This window comes from Chiloscyllium plagiosum, unplaced genomic scaffold (assembly GCF_037043375.1).
Source record: "Chiloscyllium plagiosum isolate Xiang-an unplaced genomic scaffold, Cpla_swu_hap1 HiC_scaffold_19, whole genome shotgun sequence".
Taxonomy (NCBI): Eukaryota; Metazoa; Chordata; class Chondrichthyes; order Orectolobiformes; family Hemiscylliidae; genus Chiloscyllium; species Chiloscyllium plagiosum.
The window spans coordinates 61,509,233-61,536,390 of NW_028270157.1; the positions used below are offsets into that span (position 1 = coordinate 61,509,233).

Below are 27,158 nucleotides of genomic sequence, written 5' to 3' on the forward strand. Positions count from 1 at the left end.
CATATACGTTTAATGTTGTTTTGAAGCAGGATACATTGCTGAGACGATTTAGATTCCACTGCTGACATAATTAAAAGTACTGCCTGAACCATAAGAATACAAACGATAGAACATTGGTACTAATCCCAGCTGGTGACTTTTTAGTACATCAATTTACTGGCTTAATGTAAAGTAAAAATACTGGCACACTTTGTTAGAAAGCATCTGTTTACATCCATAAGGCATCTATTTACTGAGGAAGTTGGTTTGTTGAAACATGTTAATTATACCAAGTCTGCCTGGAATACAAAGGATACTTGATTTATATGGGTGATTTTGATAGAAGTCCTGACCTTTCTATTCAGTTCGAACAGCATGATATAAGAACCTGCAGATGTCCACAGGAAGATCAAAGTCTTAACTGTTAACTGCCTTAAAAAAGACAATGGTGATGAGATTGTATGGTATTAGCAAAAGAGTTCATGAACTTTAAAGACTATATATGTTAATTTACCTTTTTAAAGCGACTATTTACCTAGGCCAGCATATAAAGTTAGAAATTTAAAGCTCTCCAGGTAGACATTACAAAAGAATATATATTGTGTATTATTAGTGCTGTTTCTAAGACAAGACCAATTGATAATCTGTGATATGGTCAATATATCCAAAGAATCGGTGTCTGACATTTTGATACCCAACACAGGCAACCTGGATTTTGAAAAAAATAAGTGGTTGGAATGATGATATTTGCTTTTGATTATTTTATGTTACTAAATGAAGAGTTTGAATGTTTTCCATTTCAATGTGATTAGTGTATCGACAGCACAGAGCCATGTTGAATATTTACTTATTGTGTGGTAGCTAAATTTGGAAGGAAGACAATTTTTTGTACTGCTTTTTTAAAATCTAGTATTGTGAGACCATCCTAATCTATGCATATAATAAATTGCTCTAAAAATAGTCACTGTTGTTATATGGATGAGATTCTGTGATTAAACTAGCATATAAAAATCACCTTTCACAAAACAAAGATGTCTTAACATGTTTTACAACCAACGAAATACTTTTGAAGTATTGTCACATTTGTCATTTAGGAAATACGTAGCCATTTTGTATGTGGCAAGCCCCCACAAACAGTAATGTTGATCAGAAAATTGTTTTATTAATAATGCTAATTTTTTTAAGGATGTCTTTTCTGATGTGTAGTGACCTCAAATTGTCTCCATTGCTCTAGCTGATTTCTTTGCTTTAATACCTATTTCATTCTTTATTACCAAAGTAATCCCTGTAAAGAATTTTTTGCATTTATTTTTCATCCATTTATGGGGTGTGAACAATGCTGCATTTATTACATGTTCTTCATTGCCCATGAAAAGGTACTGCTGGGGTGCTGCTTGAACTGCGATAGTCCGTGCAGTGTAAGTGTTCTAAGGAAGAGTCATCCAGGATTTTGCCAACACAAAAAAAGGACATCAGTTCAGTTCCAAGTCAGGAAGGCACGTGGCTTGGAGGAGAACTTGCGTGATGGTTGTTCAGCTGCACATCTTCTTACAGGTAGCAACTGTGTTTCAAAGGAGCTTTGGTGAGTTCCTGCATTGTGTCTTCTGCTGCCATTGTGCATGCAAGATAAAGGAAACAAATGTTGAAGATGGTGGATGAGGTGGCAGTCAAATGGGCTGCTTTGTCCTGGATGTTTTAAAGTTTCTTGGGTAGTTATTGGAGCTGCATGCACCTCAACTGGAGAGCATTCTGTCACACTCCTGGCTTGTGCCTTGGAGATGGTGGAGGTCTTTGGGAAGACAGGAGGTGAGTTGTCAAAGAATTCCCAGCTTAGACCTGCTGTTGGAATCACACTAATTATCCGGTCCAGTTCAGTTTCTGAATAATGGTAACCCCCAGAATGTTGATCATGGGGCTTTCAACAATGTAAATACTTTGAATAACAAGAGGCGATGGTTAGATTCACCCTTGTTTCAAATGGCCATTGTCCTACAGTTGTATGACCTGAATGTTATTCGCGAGTTATATAGCTTGAAAATAGGTCCTTCAATCCAACGTGTCCATGCAGTCCAGGTATTCTAAACTGATCAAGTCCCATCTACCAGCATTTGGCTCATATCCCTTTAAACCCTTCCTGTTCATATACCCACCTAGATGCCTTTTAAATGCTGTAATTATAGCAGCCTCCTCCACTTCCTCTGACAGCTCATTCCATACACGCACCACCCTCTGAAAAAGTTACCTCTCAGGTCCCTTTTAAATCTTTCCTCTCTCACCTTAAACCTATTCCCTGTAATTTGGGACTCCTACCCTGGATAAAGACCTGGTTATTCATCCTGTGTCCCTCTTGATTTTATAAACCTCTATAAGGTCACCCCTAAGTCCCAGCCAATTTGGCGTCACCCTATCACCGAAAACCTCCATTCCTGGCAACATCCTTATAAATTTGTTTTGAACCCTTTCAAGCTTAACAACATCTTTCCTATAGTAAGGAGATCAGAATCGAATTCAGTACTCTAAAAGTGGCCTAACCATCATCCTGTACAGCTGAAACAAAACATCCCAACTCCTACACTGAAAACACTGACCAATGGAGGTAATTTTCTTCACTGTCAACAACACCAGCAATCTTACTAACCATTTCTCCTATGTTCACATCCAAATCGTTTACATAAATGATGAAAAGCAATGGACCAACACTGATCCTTGCGACACACCACTGGTCTCCAGTGTGAAAAAGAATCCTCTATCACCACCCTCTGTCTCCTACTTCAAGCCAATTTTATTTCCAATTGGTTGGCTCCACCTGGATGCCATTGTTCTAACCTTGCTAACCAGTCTATCACACGGAACCTTGTTCATTGCCTTGCACGTCGGCGACATCTACCACTCTGCCTTCATCAATCTTTTATCAGCCCAAACCTGTATGTTGTCCAAGTTTTGCTGCCTATGGGCATGGACTGCTTCAGTATCTAAGGAACCGTGAATCATGTTGAACAACGTGTCGTCATTGTGAAAATTCACAATTGTGACCTTGATTGAGGGAAGTAAGTGATGAAGCGATGATGTTCAGCAAGGACAACTCCTCAGATGCTTTTAGACTGAAATGATCAATCTCCTACAACCATAAATATGTTACTGTGTGCTAGGTGTGACTCGAACCAGTACGGAGTTTGCTACTGCATCCCATGGTCTCCAGCTTTGCTCGAATCTCTTAATGGTATACTTAAATGCTACCTTTGTATGATGTGCCGTCACCCTCAGGCACTGCTGGTTTAAGAATATGCCTCTCCTGTTCCTGACTCCATCCAAAATTAATTTCAACAAGCATTCATTAACTCTAGTACTGCTGCTGTTGGATTTCTATCATCCACCTTGAATGCCTTCAATTTGTGCTGTGCACTGTTCATTTAACTGTGATGCGACTGTGACCTGCATCACACTTTCACCAAGTCCTGAGATTCCAAGTTCAGTTCCTGGTCAATCTTCTCAATTTATTCAATGGATGACTTGGGGATGCTATAAGAACCCTTGAAGTACTTGAGAAGAGAAAATTCAATTCCTTCTCCAGATTATTGTCCACCGACTTTGCATGTTTGTGTGCGTATATTTAAGGACAGCCAGCTAAGAACAGGATTGGGTTTGAATGAATGCTTTTCTTGTTAATGTTCTGAACAATATTCAATGGTTAGGCTGTTGTATTAGACAGTAGATGCATAACTCAAAAGCAATCAGATTATATGTCTATGGAGCATCTAAGGATATTTTTCTACATTACAAGGACTTTATAAATTTAAGTTGATGATATTTAAGCTGAAGTAAGATTTCTTTATCCTCTTTAAATGAACAATATTTGCAAATAAGAACATTTTGTCCTTTTTCGTATTTTGCAATGATTGTAATGATCCATTAGATGCTTTGGCAGCAATTCAAATATACATTTGCTGGGTTTGTTAATAACAACATCATTTGGGAATTTTTTAAGCCATGTTTTAGTAATTCTAATAAGTTTGCATTTTGATTATTGCTGGTTGCATGAGAGCTTTGCGTCAGGAACCAGCAGCGCAAACACCACCTACAATGAGTACAAATGTAGTTTTAAATGACTTCCCACCATATCTAACTCTTAAATCAGTTACATCTTGATTTCACAAATTCCTTTTAAAGTATTCATAAGTTAGGATGGTAAATGCTTCAAACAATTTTTTTTAATCTTTAAAATTATGTGAACTAGTGTCTTAAAGTATAATTTTGTTTGTTTCTGTTTTGAAGTTTGTATGTTGCATTTTGCAGTAAGGAAACAGTGCTGAAGACTTTAACCACTGGATTGTCTTTCATTTTGCGTTTTAATATTTTTTCATCAATGTACAGAACATGCACAGAAGAAAATAAAGCTAAGACTGCGCAGTTACTCAATTGTGTAGGAATTTTTGTGTATGCGCTATTTGTCTGTAACAAAAGCGTTAAATGGTATAATTGATAAATGTGTAGATATCTCAGGCTATCAGCACCTTGTGTTATTGTTGTTTTGTGATGGAGAAGTTTTCAAAAAATAAACTAGCTATTAAGGCTGGCCTTTGAAAAGGTTTTAATGTTATTCCCATTGTTAGGGTCATTGTTGAATTCAAGTAAACATGTAGATCCACCGGAAGATACTCATTTGAGTATCTGTTTACAGGCTTTCTTTGCCAGTTATCATGACGTATCCAATAATAATCATGTTGCTTTTTTTTACTTTATTGAGATCCAAAGGCGGTTTCTTTGGAAAATAGCAAAGAGAAAATAGCAATTTCCTTCTCCCAACCCAAAGGACTAGCCATGTTACCATACATCAAGAACATCTCTGAACTGACAGCCAGACTACTGCGACCACTAGGGCTTATAACAGCACACAAACCAACAGCCACTCTCAGACAACAACTCACCAGGACAAAGGACCCGATACCCAGCATGAGCAAAACTAACGTAGTGTACAAAATCCCATGCAACAATTGCACAAAAACACTACATAGGACAAACAGAAAGACAGCTAACGATCTGCATCCATGAACACCAACTAGCCACAAAACTTAGTAGCCACACATGCAGATGGCAAGCAACATGAGTTCGACTGGGACAACACTACTATTTTTGGACAAGCCAAATAGAGAACAGCCAAGGAATTCCAAGAGGCATGGCACTCATCCACAGATTCAATCAATAAGCACATCGACCTGGACCCAATACCGGCCACTGCAGCGGACAGCTGGAACTGACAACCGGAAGCGGCAGAGCCAAACCACAATAAATACCGGAGGAAACATCACAGAAGCGCTTCACAGGAGGCTCCCAAGCACTGAGGATGTCACCTAGACAGGGGACGAAACGTCTGCAACACAAATTCCCAGCTCGGCGAACAGAACCACAACAACGAGCACCCGAGCTACAAATCTTCTCATAAACTTTGAATTTCCTTCTCCAACAATGTTGCTATCAATGCAATTGACCTAACCTGCACATAGTTGGACTGTGGGAGGAAGCCGGAGCACCTGGAGGAAACCCAAGCAGACTCGGGGAGAATGTGCAAACTCCGCACAGACAGTTGCCAGAGGCTGGAATCGAACCCAAGTCCTTGGCATTGTGAGGCAGCAGTGCTAACCACTGAGCCACCATGCCACCCTTGTTCATTGTTTGACTTTCTACCACCATTCCTAACTGGATGTAATGGAATTACAGAATTTACTTTAGGCACACAATTTCATTTGGCGTTATGTTCAGTATGGACTGATTAGACCGATGGGTCAGTTTGCATGTTGTATGACTCTATGAGGAGCGGTTGAGACTTACATTACTGATATTTTAGTAGTTTGCCTGAATGATACTTTTATAGGGTTGTAGAAACAGCAGTCTTTTCTCCGCAGAGGAAAATTTATGGGTGGATGCTTTTTCATAATTTCTGACCAATTCTAGACATGCCACTCTGAAGATAAATTTAATTGGTTTTAAACACACTGTCTATTGGATGAATAGGCATAACAGGACTATGAACTGGCCTGGGGACAATGAGAGGACACTTCATTAGGGAGGGCGTAGGGCTGAGCGTGATGTGGGCAGGCACAAGTTGGAATGGAAAAAGCATTACAGTAATGGAAGTGGCATAGGAGAAATTGCGAACCTCTTTTGAACTTATTGTTTTAAAAAAAAAAGGTTCCAGTACCGACACCATGGTTCACCACTCCTTGAGAAGCTGGCTTGACACAACAGAAAGAATGGAGAACTGGTAGATGTCAACTCCTGCAATGCAGCTAGCCAGCTCAGGATTGCTGGAAGTGGGCTCACCACATATGCCTTATAGCATACTAATTAATTTAAAACAACTAAGAATAACTAAGTTACTGCACAGAGCATCATGCTTGAAATAACGAGAAATAGTTCTTTTTACTGTTAATCTTTTTTTTAAAACTGTTAACAGCAAGTAATAACTTCAATGGTTTTCTCATTTAGCATCCATCATTTCATTAAATCAGTAGATGAAATCTGCTTTTGTAGAAAATTTCAATTTAGTCTATGCTTTCCATGGAAACAAAATTAAGTTGACATACAAAGAATAGTGATATATAATTAGCATCACTAAAAGCTCGATCAATAACACACCAAAATGGAACCACAGCATGACTCTTAAACATTCTACTTCAAACCAGAAAACTGTAATTGAGAACCACTCAATTGTCTCTCTACATTTGTAGAAAGAAAAGTTCAGCAGTTAAGTGAAGCAATTTTAAAACATTTTATCTATTTCTGATGCTGATGCCATTTATTGAAAATTGTTCTGTCCAAAGAAGAATCAGTGGAGCTGTATACCAGAGAACAAATTGGCACTGGCAACTGCGGACAAATGGAACATGTGAAAGGATTACTTAAATCCTTCAATTCAGACTTAGACAACAGTCGCTGAACTACAGGTTCGAGAGAGCTCAAGGGTGTACTCTTGCGATGACTTTTCAGCATCCCAAGAAGGAGAGGAGCCCTTAAATACCAACACCAGGTGATGTGCTGATTTCAAAGCATCAAGCCTGGTTCTGGTAACCATGAGCAGCATAGAAACTGGTGGATAGGTCGGGAATGCCACTGTTCCTCCAATTCAAACTAATTAAGATGGTTCAAAAATTAATTTGAAGTTTTGTTTGAAGGGGTGGGTGGAACATTTAAGGGGGTGGACAGATTTTGGACATGAGAGTTTGCCCTGCCCCAAATGTGCCTTTTCTGGCTTCCCTATGACACATGCCTTTTCTTTGGTGAAGTGAGGGGCTTTGGTGCAGTTAACAAATCACTCCCTTTAAAGCAGCAACCTCAGCGATAGCTACTGACAGGTTTCTAAATGAGTATCCACACTTCAGCCAACCCACTTTCACTTCTTGCTCAAATGGGTCCTAATGGACATGAAATGTATCTATCAAGACAACAAAAAAAAGAAGTCATCCTGATGAAACCCTAAACTTCAGTCAGTTTTCCTAAAAGATGGGTTTCTGACCCAAAAACAGAGTTCCTCCTATTTCCACCTTCACGGTGAAAATTCAGCTCTTGTTTTTCAGTGAAAGGCAAAAGCTTTCCTGTATGGGAGGGGAAAAAAGGTAAAATTGAAATTACCCAAGGAAAGGCAGTAAGAAATATTTGAAGAAGATGTTAGCAGATTCTACATTAGGATTTTTGAGAAATCCTGTCTATCTGAATAATGGAATTGGTTTACAGAAACAGAATGTAATACAGTGAAAGAAATGAGTGCTGCAGGGCAGAGATGAGAATTTAGAAATTCAGTACTAGCGCATATTGATTAAGTTTTCCTCAGTTTTACTGATCCTTATTTAGTAACCATTCCCCAGGATACCCTATATACATTTTCCCAAACATTTCATTACTGCCAAACATCAAGATCCCAAATGGTAACTATTGTGATTTCAACTATCAAGGATACAAGTTCCATCAGGTAATATTAATTTAACTTCACAAATGTGAGGTGAAGCACTGGGATAGTGAGAAGCAATCTATTCTCTTCTTCCTCCAAGCTACGTTTGCTCTGATATGATGCAAACGTTACTATTTGCTTAGCAATTATTGCAATATTTCATAAGAAATCTGTTATTATCTGCAATATTACCATAGGTCATTCCATAAAAACTTAAATGAGCATGCTTTAAAAAGTGTATTTTTGCAAATGGAATTGCCCTGCCCATCCTCTCCTTTGACACACTTACTTTTGCTGAACTGGGATGGATGAGAAGGTGGCTGCTTGTTTTTATCTGGCGAGTAACTTCTGTTGCTGATACTTGATCCAGAACGGCTATGAGGAGATTCTCTTCTGGAGTATAGTGCTTCTCTTTTGTGAGGAGAACGCTCTCGAACATGCGGAGAGGAATAGAAGTTCTTTCTTCTGAAGTTATCCCTGTGAGAATATTACCAAACATTATGTTTAAATCATTTTTTTTTAACGGTTCCACACTTATTTTAAATCTTGCAAACATAAGCTCACCTACACAAATATCCAATAGCATTCAACATCACTCAATCTTACAAATTCTAAATGCAATGCCATTTAACACTAGAAAAATTATTTTGTAGATGCACATCCTCTAAGTGTCACAATACCTACATATAGAAGTTTCCTCATCACAGATGATTCATTGATTAAGCCCTACATTTTAGAACAGCTCACCCTTTGATTCACTCCACAGAGCATTTGTCAATTAATTTAAGTATTTTTAGCATAATGAAATCCATTTCCAGCACTCTTTGAGAATGTAACCTTCCGGGTACACTCATTTCCAATGCATTTCTTATACTTGGCAGTTTCAAAACGTTAGGAACATCCAATCTGACCAGCAAAAGGAGGGGTCAGTTGCAAGGTTTTCAAAAGGTCACCCAGTGCACTTCTGGGGTCATTGAAGAGGAGTTCAAAAGGAATAGATAAGTGAGACTGTCAGTTGGGGAAACAGAAAAAGACTCCATGTTAGGGGATACTGCTGTTAAAACTGCTGCTTAACTATACTGGTTGTGTGTAGTGAGGACTTGTGGAAAACCCGCTTCGACAGTTCTGTTCAGCTGGGGCTCAGGAAATCCTAGAGTTGGTGGGAAGGAGCAGCAGCAGCTAAGTTGAATACAAAAGCTGAAAGTGGGGTTGAAAAGTCAACAAACAATGACTGCTGGATGGAACTGAGCAGCATTAGAATTCAAAAAACGTCAAGGAGCTATACTATGAGGGGTCTGTAAGAGACCACATATTTTTTGGAACCATAATCAGAAATGGAAGTTAGGTTGCCATAATTGAAAACCCAGGAGTATTCTGAAACTTGAAAGTCAGTTGCTGCATACTGTTGCGCTGCATTAAGCAATACAATATTGCTCTCTGGAAGTAAAATAAGAGTGAGAATTCAAGACTGACTAGCACCAAAAATCTTCTGTTAAGGAATTTCTGCCTGGCAACAGCTCTAATTGGTTGACCTGCAAGTGTTTAAAAAGTTACACATGGCAAAAACAGCAGAGAACGAAAAGACTCCAAAGACGGCAGACAGATGGTATCCACTCTCTCTTTCTATGTTGGGGAAAAGACAGAAAACTCAAGAAAGTTTAAAAGAAAGAATTTGTACAAGACCTGATCAACCATTGAATCGAAGGACAAGTGTCATTGTACAGGCAACAATGTATCATCACTGCAATGATCAAAAGATAGAAAAATAGTTTTCCACTATGTCATACAGCTATAGACCCTTTGGCCTATCAAGCCAACGTATCTACACTAAACCTACTTTCCAAAACATGGCCTTGAATGTTATCACACTTCAAGGGAGATGTATTTTTTTTAAATTAACGAGAGTTTTGATCTCTAGTACCCTTCCAGACTGTGCATTCCAAGTTCCCATCACCCTTTGGGTAAAAACCTTTTTGCTCCAATCCCTTAAAACTCTAACCCTTCACCTTAAAAATTATGCCCCTCGTAAGTGATTCTCCAACTAAGAGGAACAGTTGCTACTTATTCTCCCTTGCATTACCTCTCAATCTTATACACCGCAGTCAGGTCCCTTCTCAGCCCTCTCTGCCCTAAAGAAAACAACCTATTCACCATTTTATCATAGTGAAAATGCTCCAACATTCTGGTGAATCTCCTCCAGTGCAGTCACATCTTCCTTACAGTGAAACAATCAGAACTGCACACAGTACTTCAGCTGCCACTTAACCAGAGCTTTGACCAACTCCAACATACCTTCCCTGCTTATACAATCTCTGCCTCAAGTGATAAAGTTAAGTGCTCCATACACCTTCTTAACCATCTTATTAACCAATCCTCCTGCCTTCAGGGGTCTGTGGACAAGAATCCCAAGATCCCTCTGCTCTTCTGAGCTTCCAAGTAACTTGCCATTCACTGAGTACTCTCTTGTCTTGTTACTTCGTCCAAAGTGCATCACCTCAATCTTTTCAGGATTAAAATCCATAGGTCACTGATCCGCCCATCTGACCAGCCCGTCAATATCTTCCTGAAACCGAAGAACTTCTTCCCCATTATTAACCACTGAGCCAATCTTCCTGTCATCAGCAAATTTGTTTTCCATTCCCCCTGCCACACATTAGTCTACATGGTTCGAGATTTGTGTAAATGATCAGGGACTGAGAACGAACCAGTGTTATGTCATTGAACATCTACCTCCTGTCACACAAACAGCCTTCTACCATCACCATTTTCTGTCTCCTACCACAAACACAATTTTGAATTGATCTTGCCAAGTTACTCTACATCCCATGTGCTTTCTCACTTTCCTGCCAAAGGTTTTGCTGAAATAAGTATATAAATTACATCAGCTGCAATATCCTAATATATATACCTGATCATCTCCTTGAAAAATATATTCAAATTTGTTCGGCATGACCTCCTTCTGACAAAGCCATGCTGACTATTCCTGTTCAAACGAACCAGATTTTCTCCAATCCTTTCACAACCAATGGCGAGACTTAGTAGTCTGCAAATTCCTAGTTTATCCTGATTATCCTTGTATGGTCTGGACTTATCATTTTAATAATTTTGGTCACCCTCTCTATAGCTTTTTTATCCCCACCCAGTGTATGTGGTAAACCATTTGTCTTTTGCCTGTCTTAATTGCGATTGAACATTTATTTGGGGTATTGAAGGGGTTGAATTTAAGCTGCATAAATTAGAAATTTTTTTGTTTCATGGTCCTGGCTAAAATGGTGTGTTGAAATAAGGAGAGCTGCTTATGACCGTTACTGAAGAAACTTGGTCTGAATAGTCCATCTATTGGTCATTTTTGTGGTGTATTGGGGCTTTATATAGTTGCACAAGTTGTCGCAAAATATGAGGCATAAGAATTGACACACTTTTCCCAGTTAAGTTATGATACAGTGAAGTTTTCAAGCAAAAACAAAGTATTATAATTTCTTGTGAATTTTGATGAGATTTGATGGCCCACTTTGTCAAAACGATCTGGGGGAATTGCTGACTCTCTTTTGATTGTGTTTGTTATTTGATATGCATGGTGGAATGTTCAATCATTGTCTATTCTCCATATTTACCATGTTAATTCATGGTTTTAGAACAAAGGTGGACATATGTTATAGATTGTAACATTGCAAATTAAAGCTTGTTGTTGTTTGTTCAAAACTGAAGAACCTTGTGGATTTATTCTCTTATTCCTAACAAAGATTTCACCCTTTGTCTACTTTCAAATAAATGTTACTGGTCCCTCGCTAGCTTGTAACTGCAATGTGGTGGTCTGGCTCAGGATCACAACAATTTACAGTCAGTTATGAGTAAAAATAAAAAAATGCACTAAATCTAACTGGGTCTTCCATTTAGAGACACTCCTGCATTAAAACTAAAACTATTTGATTAGAGTTAAAAATCACACAACACCAGGTTATAGTCCAACAGGTTTAATTGGAAGCACACTAGCTTTCGGAGCGACGCTCCTTCATCAGGTGAATCACTCCTTCATCGCTCCGAAAGCTAGTGTGCTTCCAATTAAACCTGTTGGACTATAACCTGGTGTTGTGTGATTTTTAACTTTGTACACCCCAGTCCAACACCGGCATCTCCGAATCATGACTACTATTTGATTAGAAGTATTTATTCCAGGAATTTGTTTTTTGCCAGCACTGATTTCTGTTCTACTACCATGTTCAGACTGATTTTGAGAGTTCTACAGACCCGACAACTACCCACAGACCTCACAAGTGGTTACATAAAATGTGCATATCTCCACAACTGGCATTCTATTTTATCATGAAGAGTGTGATTTTTATTCTCACCCCAAAACTCCAGACTTTCCCAGTTTCTCAAATGGCTCATTGGATAGCAATCAGGAGAAGATACCCCCGCTTATTTTTCATTTGAATAGTAGCATTAACTGTTGTCCTGAGGGGAGTTAACTTGACACCCTGGAGTTAAGGCCCATGAACGTCTGATACTTTATGCTTCATTGGGCTGTGGCATTCCTTATTTGGAAATATGTGACAAACGTTTCAAAGCTCATGAGGTAGATTAAAAAAAATACAAGGAGTTACTATTTTTGAATGCTTATTTATATGTCCACAGATATTGTGGTTAGCTCCCATCAATAGAAAAATGATATTGAAACATCACTCAATATTTTCATTTTTCTACCCAGTGACTGGATTCTATTTTGCCTTTTCATCCCTGTCTTGTTAAGTCTTCCAGATCCTCTTTACCTTCTCTGCAATTTGCTTATTTTATTGCATTGAGTTTTCACTGTTTAAATCTTCTCCCACACAATTGCGAGTGTCGTCTCATCTGATGGTTTATGCCAAACAAGGCTAAAGTCTGCTGACAGTTTTAAATTCCAGGAAAAGTCTGTACAGCTTCATCTTGGAAAAGAGAGTTTTGGCATAACCATTGTTCTGAAAGTAGTTTTGCTGGCTTTCAAATCACATGTTTTACTGCTATTGTACTTTGCAATGGTTGAGGCCACCAAGCAATGTCATCCACTGTTGCTTTGGGGGCCACCAAGCAATGTCATCCACTGTTGCTTTGTGGGTTATTTGTTTCCCCTTCAGTGCCTTTGTTAATACCCTCTTCAATTTTTGTGGCTTCTATTTTGACAGTTCGTCATTTCTTTCCTTCCCAATGCTGGTTGATGCAAGGTTTGTTCATTTTTTAAAAGGAGAGGTCTACTGGCAACAAGTCAACTGGCTTAGAATGTTGGTGAAACTTCTAAGTCTTGCAACCAGCAGGATCTGTTCTACGATCAATGACAACACATCTTGAAATGTTGCGAGCACAGTAGCTTATATCTGCATCATGCCTTTTAACAGGCAAACTTCCAGAGATGCTCCATGGAAGGATATTTGGAATGGACACGGACGTCGATCCAAAGGAGAGTTCAGGAAAAGCCTTACTAATCAAATGGCCCACTGGATAGCAATCAGGAGAAGATACCCCTGCTTATTAAGGCTACTAATCAAAGTTCTGTGACTGCATATTTTCAATCTTTAGTTAGGTAGCTTACCAATGGCAATTATGGTCAACGTTGAGGCCAGTAACACCCATTCCCTTCTCACCACTTCATAGCTTATAAAGTTTTCTTTTGAATCATGTTGAATACCGTAATTGCTGCAGTACCGACATGGTCGTGTTTCCATCAATCTCATCTTGGCCTATCTTAGGTTCTTTCAATTGAACTCCAAATTTAAACAACAGTCCGAACTAGTGGATTCCTTCAGAAATAGATAGAAACCTGGATAAGGTAGATACATAAACTCCAAGAGATTTTGATGAGGCATGTAAAAGATAGAACTTTCCCAAAATCAAGATGAGTGAAGAAACCTTTTCGATCAGTGAATGGTTAGAACTTGAAATGCTCCATTAGAATATACAGGTTGTTCTGCTAGAACGCAACAGTTATGTTTCTCTGCAACCTCACACTATAGAAAATCGCACTATGGAAAACCACTATAGAAAAGTGCTAATGTAGGAAATCACTATACCTGATTAGATTAGATTACTTACAGTGTGGAAACAGGCCCTTTGGCCCAACAAGTCCACACTGACCCTCCGAAGAGCAACCCACCCAGACCCATTGCCCTACATTTACTCCTTCACCTAACACTACAGACAATTTAGCATGGCCAATTCACCTAACCTGCACATTTTTTTTTGGACTGTGGGAGGAAACCAGAGCACCCGGAGGAAACCCACGCAGACATGGGGAGAATGTGCAAACTCCACATAGACAGTTGCCTGAGGCGAGAATTGAACCCGGGTCTCTGGCACTGTGAGGCAGCAGTGCTAACCACTGTGCCACCTGTTCAGTAGAAAGTTTGCATTATCCAAAAAGTCTATAATTCGTCAATTGCATTATAGCCAATTCACGCTGACAAGACTCACGTTATAACAGAATGACCTGTATGTGGTGGAGGCAGGTCTGATCCAAACATTTAAGAAGAAATTGGATGGTCATTTGAAAAGTGAAAACATATAAGATTACATAGAGAAGGTGAGTTTTTACCATGGATCTTTGCGGGGATCTTTGCGGACTGAAAGGGCTAATGCTGGACCTGCAGATTTTTGATCTCATAAGGCAAGACATGCCAGGAGGCAGTGAATCCAGAAAGCAGCATTTGCTTCCTTTGCTTTCTTGCTCTGCCACCACTCTGCCTCATAACTAAGACTTCACAATTCAAAGAACAACACATCTTGATGGGCAAGATGGCGCCATTCTGAATGAGTAGTAAAATGCTTCTCCCAGTCAGCAACATCAATGCTGCCATACTCCAAGGTAAACTTGTGTCTTTGAAGCTTCTTCCTTTGTCATTCCGTGAAATGTTAGTCATTTTACCATTAAGAAAAACAGGACCTCGAGGATGAAACATTTTATCAATCATCTGCCTCAATGTCAAGCTGATTAACACTGAATTATGACAGGGCTCTGAACCCACCAATGCCCCGGCATCACATTCTATTCTAGGAGTCCAGCTACAAGACCACCATCATTGCTACTTGCATTCCAGGAGAACCACACTGGACCTACCTCACCACTGCCAATGTTACCGTTGCTCCTGTCCATCTGCCAGGAGTACCAGCTCAGAGCTACCACTTCACCACAGCTGAAGCCCAATATCCCCGTTCCGACCCCAGATGCCGCCTTCTCTGCCGACCACAGAGGCTGCCTTGCTGTCGCCTCCATCTTGAAAGCAGGTGCTGCCACCACTCCCTAGAGTCCTGCACAATTGGGCCCACAATCATTACACTGTGGTGACATCTCTCACTGCTGGGCCCACACTTACTGCTGTCACAAATTCCCTCAGGGCTCACTCTCCCTGAGGAGCTACCAGTAACGTACATGCCTGGAGGCCACCTCACTCTCGCCCTGTTGAAGACACTGAAAGACTTTTAAATGAGAAAAAGTAAAAAGGAGTAAAAGAACAAAAGTAAAATGGACAAGAGAAAGAAAGAAACCAAGAAAGCAGACAGAAGTGGACAAACCCTAGGCCAACAGCGCTGCTACTCCGCTTACAGCTTTTCTGGTTCTGTAAATTAGCTGCATAAATTAGTTAACTTTTTCTTTGTTTTAGGCTCCAATGTTTGTACTTTAGGCAGTTAAATTTGATAAGTGGTTATGTCTAGAATTCGCATTTTCCGTATAATTCCACCTGGAAATACATTAATACAAAGACTACAATTTGTCAAAGCCATGAGCAATTAACCACATTATTCTCATAAACACCTCACGCTTCTATTTCAAGGATGCCAAAACTGGCAGGGTGCAATGCTTTCCATTTTTAAAAAAGCAGATTTTGAAATCTATTTTTACTAAGTATAACAGATCTGAACTTATCAAATTATTGTCAAAATCATACTAATATCCAGCTGACAACAAACAAGAGTTGGAAAGATAATGCTGCACCATCTGAAAAGGCTAACAGTGGTAAGCACTATTTTAAGGAGATATAAGCATCTGTATAATATTCATTAATATATGAACACAATCACAAATATTTTAGGTTTCAATAAACAAAGCTAGATCTTACCTAACAGTCATAGCATATCTCTTTGTCTTCAGTCCTCTATAAGAAGGAAAAAAGATTGTTCAAATAAAAATGACCTAAAACTTATGCAATAATGGCATTTTTTTCTGCTAATGCAAGTCCAGAAAATTACATTAATAAAAAAAATGAAGACAGAAGAATTATGTTTTAAATCAATTAATAACTGATTAAGAGGAAAACATGTGATAGAGGATTTGGCACATTATTGTTCTAACTCTTGGGCCTGTGTTTACATATAAGCCAGATTCAAGACATGCCAAATTAAAAGTCTTTAAGAATGTGTTTCGGCAGTACTTAACCAATTCCTAATGGGCTCAACAATAGTCCAATAATTTTAATCTAATTCACAATCATACTAAGAAAAGAGATACAAATAATTGGACAAAAAACTGGAGTTGTAAGTGTGCGTTTCTGAAAACGGTTAAATGATTTGAAGGAGCTAAATGTTGAGCGTTTCTAATGTGCATGCGAATATACAATCAGTGGTAACAAAAGATTACAAGTGATACAGAAGTGTTATACTCCCTCATTCTAATGGCACCCAGTTTAGAACTTCTCTCGGTTCTGGAAACTCAATAATTCACACGTCCAAATGTGGAGTTGAGAGTGTGTTGCTGGGAATGTCCAAATGTGGTTGCCATGAGTTGGCATGCAAGTGAGACCATGGAGAGAGCCCTTGGTATACTCAACATTATTGACCGACAGGGGGTAGAAACCATTGGAGAAATTGGCAACAAAATAAAAACGGAGCATAATGCGCATGCTGTTCTTGGTGTGAAAATTGTCCAAACATTTGTGGCAAAAGGGAGATATCAATGAATTTAACCTCTTACAGTTTCCACACTGTAAGTAATCTAATCTAATCTCTCCACATACTGCTGATTTGCATCACTGTATTGTTAGCCTTGTGAAAGTTGGAGCTCTTAGAGATTTACCAAAGAGTTCCAAAAATTGCTGCATTTGTGCCTTATAAACATAGAACAGCAAAGGAATAGGCCCCTTGGACCACCATGTCTGTGCCAACCATGATGCCATTCTAAACTAACCCATCTGCCTGCAAATGGTCCTTATCCCTTTAGTCCCTATCTGTTCATAATGTCTGTCTAAATGCCTCTTAAATGATGCTATTGTATCCACTTATACAAAATCCCCTGGGAACATGTCCCAGGTACCTACCATCCACTGTGTAAAAGAAGTTGCCTTGCACATCTTTTAAACCTGCCCTCTCTTACTTGAAACCAATGATCCCTTAGAATTTAATTGTCAGTTGAACTCACCTGCCCTGGAGATGTGTCATAACATGTTTGAATAAGTTATTTAAAAATAATTTTAAAGTACTTCTTTATTTATGAGATATAGCTTCATTGAATGCCACTTGGCTTCCTTGATTCCAAAAGGAAAACAGAGTCTCATTCCTACAGATATTACATTGTTCTTAAAGATTTTTAATTTGTTTTTCAAAAACAATTATTTGCTGTCTGCCTGTTTTTAATCTCTCGCTCTTTCCCAATTTTCCTTTCCTCTCTGTAATTTTGTATTTGTACCTGATATCCCTCTAATTCACAATATTTACTTCTCTGTTTCATTTCAATATATAAGCTCAATGGGTTAAAGAGATGGACTATTAGTTCCACCATTCACCAAAGTTCTAGATGCCTTGCTGTCCACGTACTGAATAAGACTGTAGGAAATAGGACCTGGAGTAGGCCATTGAGCCTCTCAAGCCCTGCTCTGCTATTCTATAGGATCATGGTTGATCTGATAGTTTTCACATTCACTTTTCTGCTCTTTTCCTGACTCTTGATGCCCCTACTGATCAACAATCTCTTAGCTTTAAATATATAAGGACACATAACAAATCGGAATGGAAACATAAAAAATGCCATAGGACCAATTAAGGACACTCCACTGTCTTCTGCTTCGTTGCACTAAGATGTGGGACAACCAATAAATAGACGTTCTAAGTGATCGACCTGACCAATCCTCAAGAGACGTCAGCAGCATCAAAGCCTAACTGGATGGTCATTTAACAAAGGAGATGCATGCCACGAGTGGACATAGTATATTCTGTTGATACTAACAGACTGTCTTAGGATATTTGAGCACATAGCATGTTCAAGGTTTAAGAACCCAATACTACAAACACACAATGTAAATATACTCAATTGTTTTGGAGAGATGGTTGATCCACATCCTTTGTTTCTTTCTGCCTCTGTTTTCTACCTATGAATTTCTGCACAGCTATTCTATAGGATCATGGTTGATCTGATAGTTTTCACATTCACTTTTCTGCTCTTTTCCTGACTCTTGATGCCCCTACTGATCAACAATCTCTTAGCTTTAAATATATAAGGACACATAACAAATCGGAATGGAGAAAGTGAGGTCTGCAGATGCTGGAGATCAGAGATGGAAATGTGTTGCTGGAAAAGCGCAGCAGGTCAGGCAGCATCTAGGGAACAGGAGAATCGACGTTTCGGGCTTCCTGAAGAAGGGCTAATGCCCGAAATGTCGATTCTCCTGTTCCCTAGATGCTGCCTGACCTGCTGCGCTTTTTCAGCAACACATTTCCATCCCTATTAAATATAAGACAATCACCTTAACTGACTTTAACAGCCATTTAAAAATTCCCCGGTTACAACCAGCAAGGTTTGCCCTAATTTTGAATTCTAAAATGGCTCTTGCGGATTGAAAGGTAGCAAATGTAACCCCACTGTTTTAAGAAAGGAGGGAGTTAAAAAAAAATGGAGTTAGAATTTCTTAAGGATGTAACTAGCAGAATAATAAGGGGAAACTAGTAGGTGCAATGCATTTGAATTATCAGAAGGTTTTCAATAGGTCCAGGGATCGCCAAAGTGGGTACACAGCTGCTTTGACAGTGCAGTTAGTTACTAGGACTATCTGACATTATAATACTTCAAGCTGAAATACATTTCATATTGTGGAAGAACTCTCTTATTACTCACCCCAAGGCAATGCAGCACTCAGTCATTCTTGTCTCCTAGTGCTGTACCCCTTTCAAAGTGCATGCAGGACCAGATCAACATTTAGTCTTTTTAACATCACACAGATTCCTTAGTACAGCCCCATTGATAGCACACCAGCCCTTGAGTATTCTCACTACAAGAGTACAGTACTCCTTTATTCCTCAACTTTGAACAATGCAGTCCTGACTCACCAAATATGCTACTTCTCAGTACTACCCCACCAACTATTCTACATTAGCAATAATGAGACATCTACAAATGGACTTCAACAATTGCAATGCTGTTGGAAAGATAGTTGTTAATTCCAGGTTCAGGCTCAAATTATCCTGATGTTTGACACAGAATGCAACAGATTTTTAATGGGAAGTCCGATAAAATTGTACTACAGTGACTGGCTTCCCAAATGTTACATTTTTGTACACTGGACGAAAGATCTCAAATTACACATCTTGTAGCACTGCAACACATTAGATGTTAGATTAGATTATTTACAGTGTGGAAACAGGCCCTTCGGCCCAACAAGTCCACACCGACCCTCCGACAATCAACCCACCCAGACCCATTCCCCTATATTTACCCCTTCACCTAACACTATGGGCAATTTAGCATGGCCAATTCACCTAACCTGCACATTTTTGGACTGTGAGATGAAACCAGAGCACCTGGAGGAAACCCGTGCAGACACAGGGAGAATGTGCAAACTCCACACAGGCAGTTGCCTGAGGCAGGACACAGCTTGCCTCTAAAGTCAGTGCATTCACTCCCCCCAAACCTGGGAGTAGAAGAGTTAAAGTATCCAAACTATATGTTTGAAGGAGCGTTTCTGTTTCTTCTGAGGTCACTGCTACCTGCAATCACAAGTCCCTGTCAGCTCCTCCTCTCACTGGCTCACAGTAGAGTTAGGAGTGTCCCATACAAGGCCCAGTAAAATCGGAATATTAATTTAAAATGGTGGTTTTCTGAAGCATCGGTGCAGAAAATCCACCAAATAGGGGAACTTTCTCATCCCTGAAAGTCCTATGCAGGAGGTAGCAAACAAAATCAGAGCACGTGAAATTGGGTGTAATATACTTGCATGGACGCAGAATTAGTTAACAGACAAAAAACAATGAGTCGCAATAACTGGGCTATTCTAAGCTTGGCACTGTGACTAGTGGGTTATTGCAAGGATCAATGCTTGGGGTCCAGTTAATCACAAATGATTTTAATGGGGGTCCCAAACATAATATTTCCAAGCCAATGATAAAAAACTAGGTGGGAATGTGAGTTATGAGCAGGATGCATAGAGGCTTCAAGGGAATTTGGAGCTTGAAGATTGACGGTGAGTCAGCAGGCAAGAACATGGCAGACAAAATAATACGAAAAAATGTGATGTTATCCATTTAGGTAGGACAAACAAATGTAGACTAGGAACTGTTGATATCAAAAGCATAACTTTAAATTATTGAAAGCTAACATGTAGCTACAGCAAGAATTAGGAAGGCAAATGGTATCTGGAGAGTGGTGTCCAGTTTTGGTCTCCATCTTTTTTTTTACAAAAAGGAACATAGTACAGCACAAGAACTCGCTCTTTGGCCCACCAAGAATGCGCCAACATATGATGCTTTGCTAAATTAGAAAGCATTTTGTACTTGGTTGAAATGAATTTATTCTTTGCCTATTCATTTATCTGTCAAGATGCCTCTTAAACGTTGCTATTGTTCCTGCCTCCCCCACCTCCTCTGGCAAGGCATTCCATGCACTTAGCACCCTCTTTGTTTAAAAATAAACTTGTCTCACAAATCTCCTTCAAATTTACCCTCTTCTACCTTAAACCTACATCCCCTAATAATTGATATTTCTATCCTGGGAAAAATAAGTCAACTCTCCATTATATCCATGCCTCTCATAATTAAACTTTTGAGTGAAACCAACCTACGTTTGATCAATCTCTCCTCATAGTTAATGCCCTCCAAATCAGGCAACATCCTGGCAAACTGTCTCTTTACGCTCTCCAAAGCCTCCACATCCTTTTGGCAGCATGGTGCCCAGACCCGTATCCAATCTTAGAAGTATGGCCTAACTAAAGTTCTATAGAGCTGCAAGATGACTTGCCAACTTTTATACTCTATGCCCTGACTTGTGAAAGCAAGCTTGTCATATGCCTTGAACACCCTAATCCACCTGTGGTGCTAATTTCAACGAACTATGGACCTGCATGTCTAAATCGCTGTGTGTTTAACACTACTGAAGATTCTACCATTTACAGGAGTATTGCTAAAAAGCTCATATTTTTCCAAATGCGAGTAAGTGCTACCCCCAAGAACCTTTTCCAATAATTTTCCTACCATTGATATAAGGCTTATTGGCCTGTAATTTCCCAGATTATCCTTGTTGCCTTTCTTAAACAAAAGGAACAACATTGGCTATTCTCCAGTCTTCTACACCCTTTCCTGTGAGGAAAGAGGATACAAAGAATTTGTAGAAGGCCACAGCAATTTCCCCACATGCCCTCAGCATTCTGGGATAGATCCCATCAGGTTCTGGGGCGTCGTCTTCCTGAATGATTTTTAAAATATCCAGTACTCCTTTTTTATAGTGACACACGCCAGAATATCAACATACCCCTCCTGAGACGCACTGTCTATCATGCCCTTCTCCTTTGTGAATACCGATGCAAAGGTATTTGTTAAGGATCTCAACCACCTCCTCCTTTCTCCTTGAGTGGACCTACCCTTTCCCTGGCTACTTCTTGCTCCCTGTATCTGTTATAAAATACCCTGGGATGTTCCTTAATCCCATTTTCCAAAGATATTTCATGGATCTTTTTAGTCCTCCTAATACTTTGTTTGAGATCAGCCCTACTATATTTGTACTCTTCGAGGGTTCGGAGAGTCTTCAGTTTCCTAAACTTTGTACGTGCCTCCATTCTTTTTTGAGTTCTCTCTCAATTTCTCTTGCAATTCAAAGTTTCCGAATCTTGCCATTCTTATCCTGAATTTTAACAGGTACAAACTGGTCCTGAACTCTAATCAATTGGCTTTTAAAAGGTTTCTACATATCAAATATGCATTTACTACCAAGCTGCTACTTTCATTACACAATCCCCTGTTCCTGCCCAATATTATGGTAGCTAGCCTTCCCCAGTTTAGTACTTTCACCCAGGACAACACTTATCTTTATCTATAAGTAACCCAAGAGTCAGAATTGTACAGAATGGAAACAGACGTTTCTGCCCAATTCGTCCACGCCGACAGGATTTCCAAACTAAACTAGACCCACTTGCCCCATTTGGCCCAAATCTTTCTTATTCATGTACTTATCCAAATATCTTTTATGTTTTAACTGTAACCTGCATCCACTTCCTTTGGCAGTTCATTCCACACATGAACCACTATGTAAAAAGGTTACCCTCATGCCCTTTTTAAAGTTTTATCCTCTCACCTTAAAAATATGCCACCTAGTTTTGAACTCCCACCCTAGGGAGGCATTTAGAATTATGGTCAATGCTCCCAAAATGCTCCTCCACTGAATTTTTTATCACCTGATCAGGTTCACTCCCCAATAAAAAGGATAGTATGGCCCTTCCCTTGTTGGACAGTTTACATATTGTTTCAAAAAACTGTCCTGGGCTCACCAAACAACTCCACTTTGGTACTAAGCAAGTCCCAATCAATATGGGGGAAGTCAAAAATCTCTATTACAAACTTGTTTGACATTTTTCCATAATCTGTCCATGTATCTGTTCCTCTCTCAGCAGCTAACTGTTGGAACGCCTGCACTACAATCCCAAAGTGACTGCATCTTTCCTATTCCTAAGGTCTAGCCATAAGGTCTCACTGGATGAGCCCTCCAGTGTCCTCCCTCAGTGCAGCTGAGATATTCTCTCTAATACAACTCTTCCATCACTTTTATATCCCTCTCTATCTCACATGAAATATCTAAATCCTTGAATGTTAAGCTGTCAGTCTTGTCGCTCTCTTAATTAAGTCTCTGTTATAGCTACAATATCATAGTTATCTGTATTAATTCAAGTTGTAAGTTCATCTGCTTTACCTCTCATACTCCTGGCATGTTTAGTCCTGCCATGGTCAACAACCCATCCCTGTCTGCTGTTTCTCTTAGTCTTATTGGCCTTCGTCTTGTAGTCATTTCACTTGCTGATCTACTGTTCTGGCTTGCCAGACTTCCCTGTCACACTAGTTTAAATCTTCAGACTGACACGAGCAACCTCTCTGCCAGGATATTGCCCCCCCCCCCCCTCAGTTTAGGTGCAAACCATGCTTCTTGTACAGGTCCTACCTGCCCTGGAAGACATTCTAATGATCCACATATCTGAAGCACTCCTTCCTATACCAGCTCATTAGCTAAGTATTTAACTGTACGATCTTCCGATTCATAGCCTCAGTGGCACGTAACAGTGAAAGTAATCTTGAGGTTACAATGCTAAAGGCCCCGCTTTTTAACTTCATACCTAACACCCTGAACTCCCTTTGCAGGAATCCATCCCTCTCTGCGCATAGGTCATTGGTACAATGACTTCTGGCTGCTCACCCTCTTCAGAATATCTTGTGCCCACTCAGAGACATCCTTGACCCCAGCAGCAGGGAGGCAACACCATCTTGGACTCTTACTTGCGGCCATAGAAACGCCTGTGCCCCACTATATACTCTCCTATCACCACTGCTCACCAACACTTCAATCCTCCCTGCCAGTTGGGGAGCCACTGATCTGGCTGCTGTTTTCCACTGAGGAGGCAAATCCCCACGCCCCTCACCATACAGGACAGAGATAAGGTAAAATGTCTTCAAAAGGGTGTTGAATCTTTGGAATTCTCTATCCTGGAGTACTGCAGAGGGTCAGAAATTGACTACATTTATGACTGAGCTGAACAGATTTTGAGATATCAAGCAATATGGAGACAGCAGTCCCCATACCTGTGTTTCAGATAGAAAAATCAGACAGGTTTCTGGATGTAGAGCAAAAATGAATGACTTTGTAGCCTAAATCTTTTCCTATTTTCTGTGTTTTGAACTATTTCAGTCAATTAACGCTACCTGAATTTTTTTGGCAGATTTCTTTCAGTTTGTGGCCATTTTTTGTAAGGTTCAGCACTTGCACAATAATTTAAATGACTCAACTTATACACTATCTGCACTGCTCTCAACTGTTTAAAAATTAAGTATGACTTAGCAAGACGGCGGCGATTCTGTAGAACTGCTGCGGATAGCTCGGCCTAACAGCCAAGGCATACTGGTGTTTTTTTGCCATCCTTGGCCAACTTATGTGGTGGAATTATTAGTTGAAAACATCACAGAACACATATTTGTTAATACTTGGGAGTGCGAAGGATGCCAAAGGAAAAAGGAACAAGCAAACAGCAGCAGGGAGGACACTCCCCTGCAGCAGCTACAACACCAGGGACTGCAGCAGCAGCAGCCTCTACTGACCCTCCAGGGGACCTGATAGACTCACAGGAATTGGCTGCGGCGATGGAGAGACTTACCTTGAAAGTTGGGGCTGCGATTGAGGAGATTCTTGCCCAGGTCCAACCTATCACATCCATGCTACAGAAGCATGAGCAGGAGATGCATGGCCTCTGGGAGAGGCTGGAGGAGGTGGAGGGTTGAACTAAGACTTCGGAAGCGGGAATGGAGTCCTCATCCAGTCGAATCCAGATGCTGGAGTGAGAGGTGCAACCCTTGCAAGACCATATCGACGACCTCGAAAATCGAGGTCAGAGGATAAGTCTCCGGATTGTCGGGCTCTGTGAAGGTGAGGAACGTGAGCAGCCTGTTTCTTTGAAAACAGGCTGTCGAAGCTTTTGGGCCTTCACATCGAGTCCAGTAGGCTACAGGTTGAAAGGGCTTATCGGTTTACAGTGCACAGGTCAGGGCTGGTGCAGCGCCTCCGCTCAGTACTAGTGCACTTCCATTCATATAAGGACAAGCAAAAAGTCATAGAAGCTTCCAGATCCCTGGGAAAAGATCCGCAGGCACTGCTGAACAAGGGGTCAAAAATCATGTTTTTCCAGGATTTCTCTGCAGCTGTAATTCGAAAGAGGAAGTCCTTCGATTAAGTTAAAAAGAGGCTGAGGAATTTGGGCATCCAGTACTCCATGAGATACCCTGCAGTGCTCCATTTTGGCCATGAGGACTCAGTTTATAAATTTGACTCAGCAGATAAAGCTAAAAACTTTGTAGACACTTTAAAATGGACGGATTGGCCTGAAGAATACAGTTAATGTTTGTTTCTCATTTCTATCTTTCTCCCTAATAATTTCCTTTTTGGAAAGAGGGGGGAAAAAAAGACCTTGGAATAAGTTGTTCCTTTTTTTAAATAACTGGATTGTCTGATGGGAAATTTTGTGGATGTTCTTTGTTGTCTCTCCCCTTTTTTGTTTCTTCTGTTTCTCCTTTAGTTACAAGTAGGGGTGACATGAAGCCAGGGATGGGTGGAGTGCTGATCCTGACTTGATCTTTTTTCTGTTGATTTAAGGATTTTTTTTTATTGGCCTAAGGCTGGGGCACAGTCCGGGTTTGAAGGAGCTATGAAGGAGAGGATGGGTAGGGTGAGTGCCCCCTATGGGCAGGGGGAAGAGTCTTCCATTCAAGGTTTTATAGTTTTTTTTGTAGTTGTTTACACTAATGATAGAGTAATTTTTGTATATATAGTTCTTCGACTCGGAGTCTTTATTTACTTATATTCGGCGCTTTGTAAGCAGGTTTCTCTCTCCCCCAGGGGTTCAAGGGTCTCTGAAAGGGGACATGGCTAAGTGTCTTATTAAATGGCGCACCTGGAACATGAAGGAAAGACATTCATCTAATAAAAGGAAAAAAAAAGTGCTTTCTAGCCTGAAGAGGGAAAGGGTTTATATAGCTTTGTTGCAGGAAACCCATCCTGAGGATGGGGAACACCTGAAATTACAACAGGGGGGGTTATGACCGGGTTTTCTTTTCATCCTTTACTACTAAAAGTAGGGACGTGGCGGTACTTATCCAGAAAAATCTTGCGCTCACATCATTGGAGCAGGTGAAAGATGAGCAGGGACGGTTTGTGATACTTAAAGCCCTGATACATGGGGAGGAATGTCTACTGCCCTCCGGCGCATCCCCTCAAATTTTTGATTAGTGCTTTCTCTAAGTTGAGTGCTTTTGGAACACAGCATATTATTATAGGGGGGGATTTTAATTGTCTTTTGGATCAGACAGTGGACAGGATGCCCTGTGGGTCCCCAACTATTTCTTCGCGGGCCAAGCAGGTGGTTGACTAATGCAAGGAGTTGGAGGCGGTGGATATTTAGAGATGTCTCCACCCTATCAATAGAGACTTCATCTTTTTTTCAAACCCACGTAAATGTCACAAGAGGATTGACCTCTTTCTGGCTCCCTCAGCCCTTGTGGATTCGATTATGGGTCGTAAAATTGGGAATATAGCTATCTCTGATCATGCAGCAATGTATTTGGAGGTTAAGGCCAAGAGTGAGGGGCTAGGTTTACGGCACTGGCGTTTGGACCCTTTTCTCCTTAAGGATTCCAAATTTGTGGAATACGTTTTGAAGGAGTTTCAGGAATTCTTCACTATCAACTCAGCCCCAGCTAGTAGTCCATCTATGACATGGGAGACTGCTAAGGTCTTTATTAGGGGATTAGCTATTTCCTATTTTGCAAGCCAGAAACGACAGAAGGAGGAAGAGCAGCGTCTACTCGAGATGCGGTTGAAAGCCGCTGAGGCAGCACATTTTGCGCGACCTTTGGTGACGAAGCTACAATGGATCATGGCCCTCCGGGCTGCCTTGAATTCAATACTGACACAAAACGCAAAGAAAGAACTTGCTTTTGCTAGACAAATGCTGTTCGAATATGGGAACAGGCCAGGGAAGTATTTAGTGTATCTGATGAGGAAAAAGCGTGCTCTCCAATCCATTACTGCAATCAGAGACAGCGCCGGGGTCCTTACATACGATGCTAAAAAGATTAATGAGGCTTTTCAGAGCTTTTACTCTGAATTGTATCGGTCTGAAGGTTGCGAGGACAGGAAAGCTAAAATGGAAACCTTTAAGAACCTAGACGTCCCAGGGGTAACCTTGGAACAGGCCTCTCTCCTTAATGCCCCCTTGACAGTTCAGGAAATACAGGAGGCAGCTAGGCAACTGCAGAGTGGGAA

At 40.3% G+C, this 27,158-nt stretch overlaps 1 protein-coding gene across 4 annotated transcripts in view; it reads right to left on the bottom strand.

Annotated features, from left to right (window-relative positions):
* pphln1 (periphilin 1) overlaps positions 1–27,158 on the bottom strand; it is a 121,412-nt gene that overhangs the window by 63,518 nt on the left and 30,736 nt on the right. For all 4 annotated transcript variants that reach the window (XM_087997447.1, XM_087997444.1, XM_087997446.1 and 1 more), the window contains exons 5-6: positions 16,009–16,044; positions 8,211–8,398 (exon numbers count right to left, since the gene is read on the bottom strand). In XM_087997447.1, coding sequence (XP_087853573.1) covers positions 8,211–8,398; positions 16,009–16,044 — 224 coding nt within the window. The remainder of the gene's footprint in view (positions 1–8,210; positions 8,399–16,008; positions 16,045–27,158) is intronic.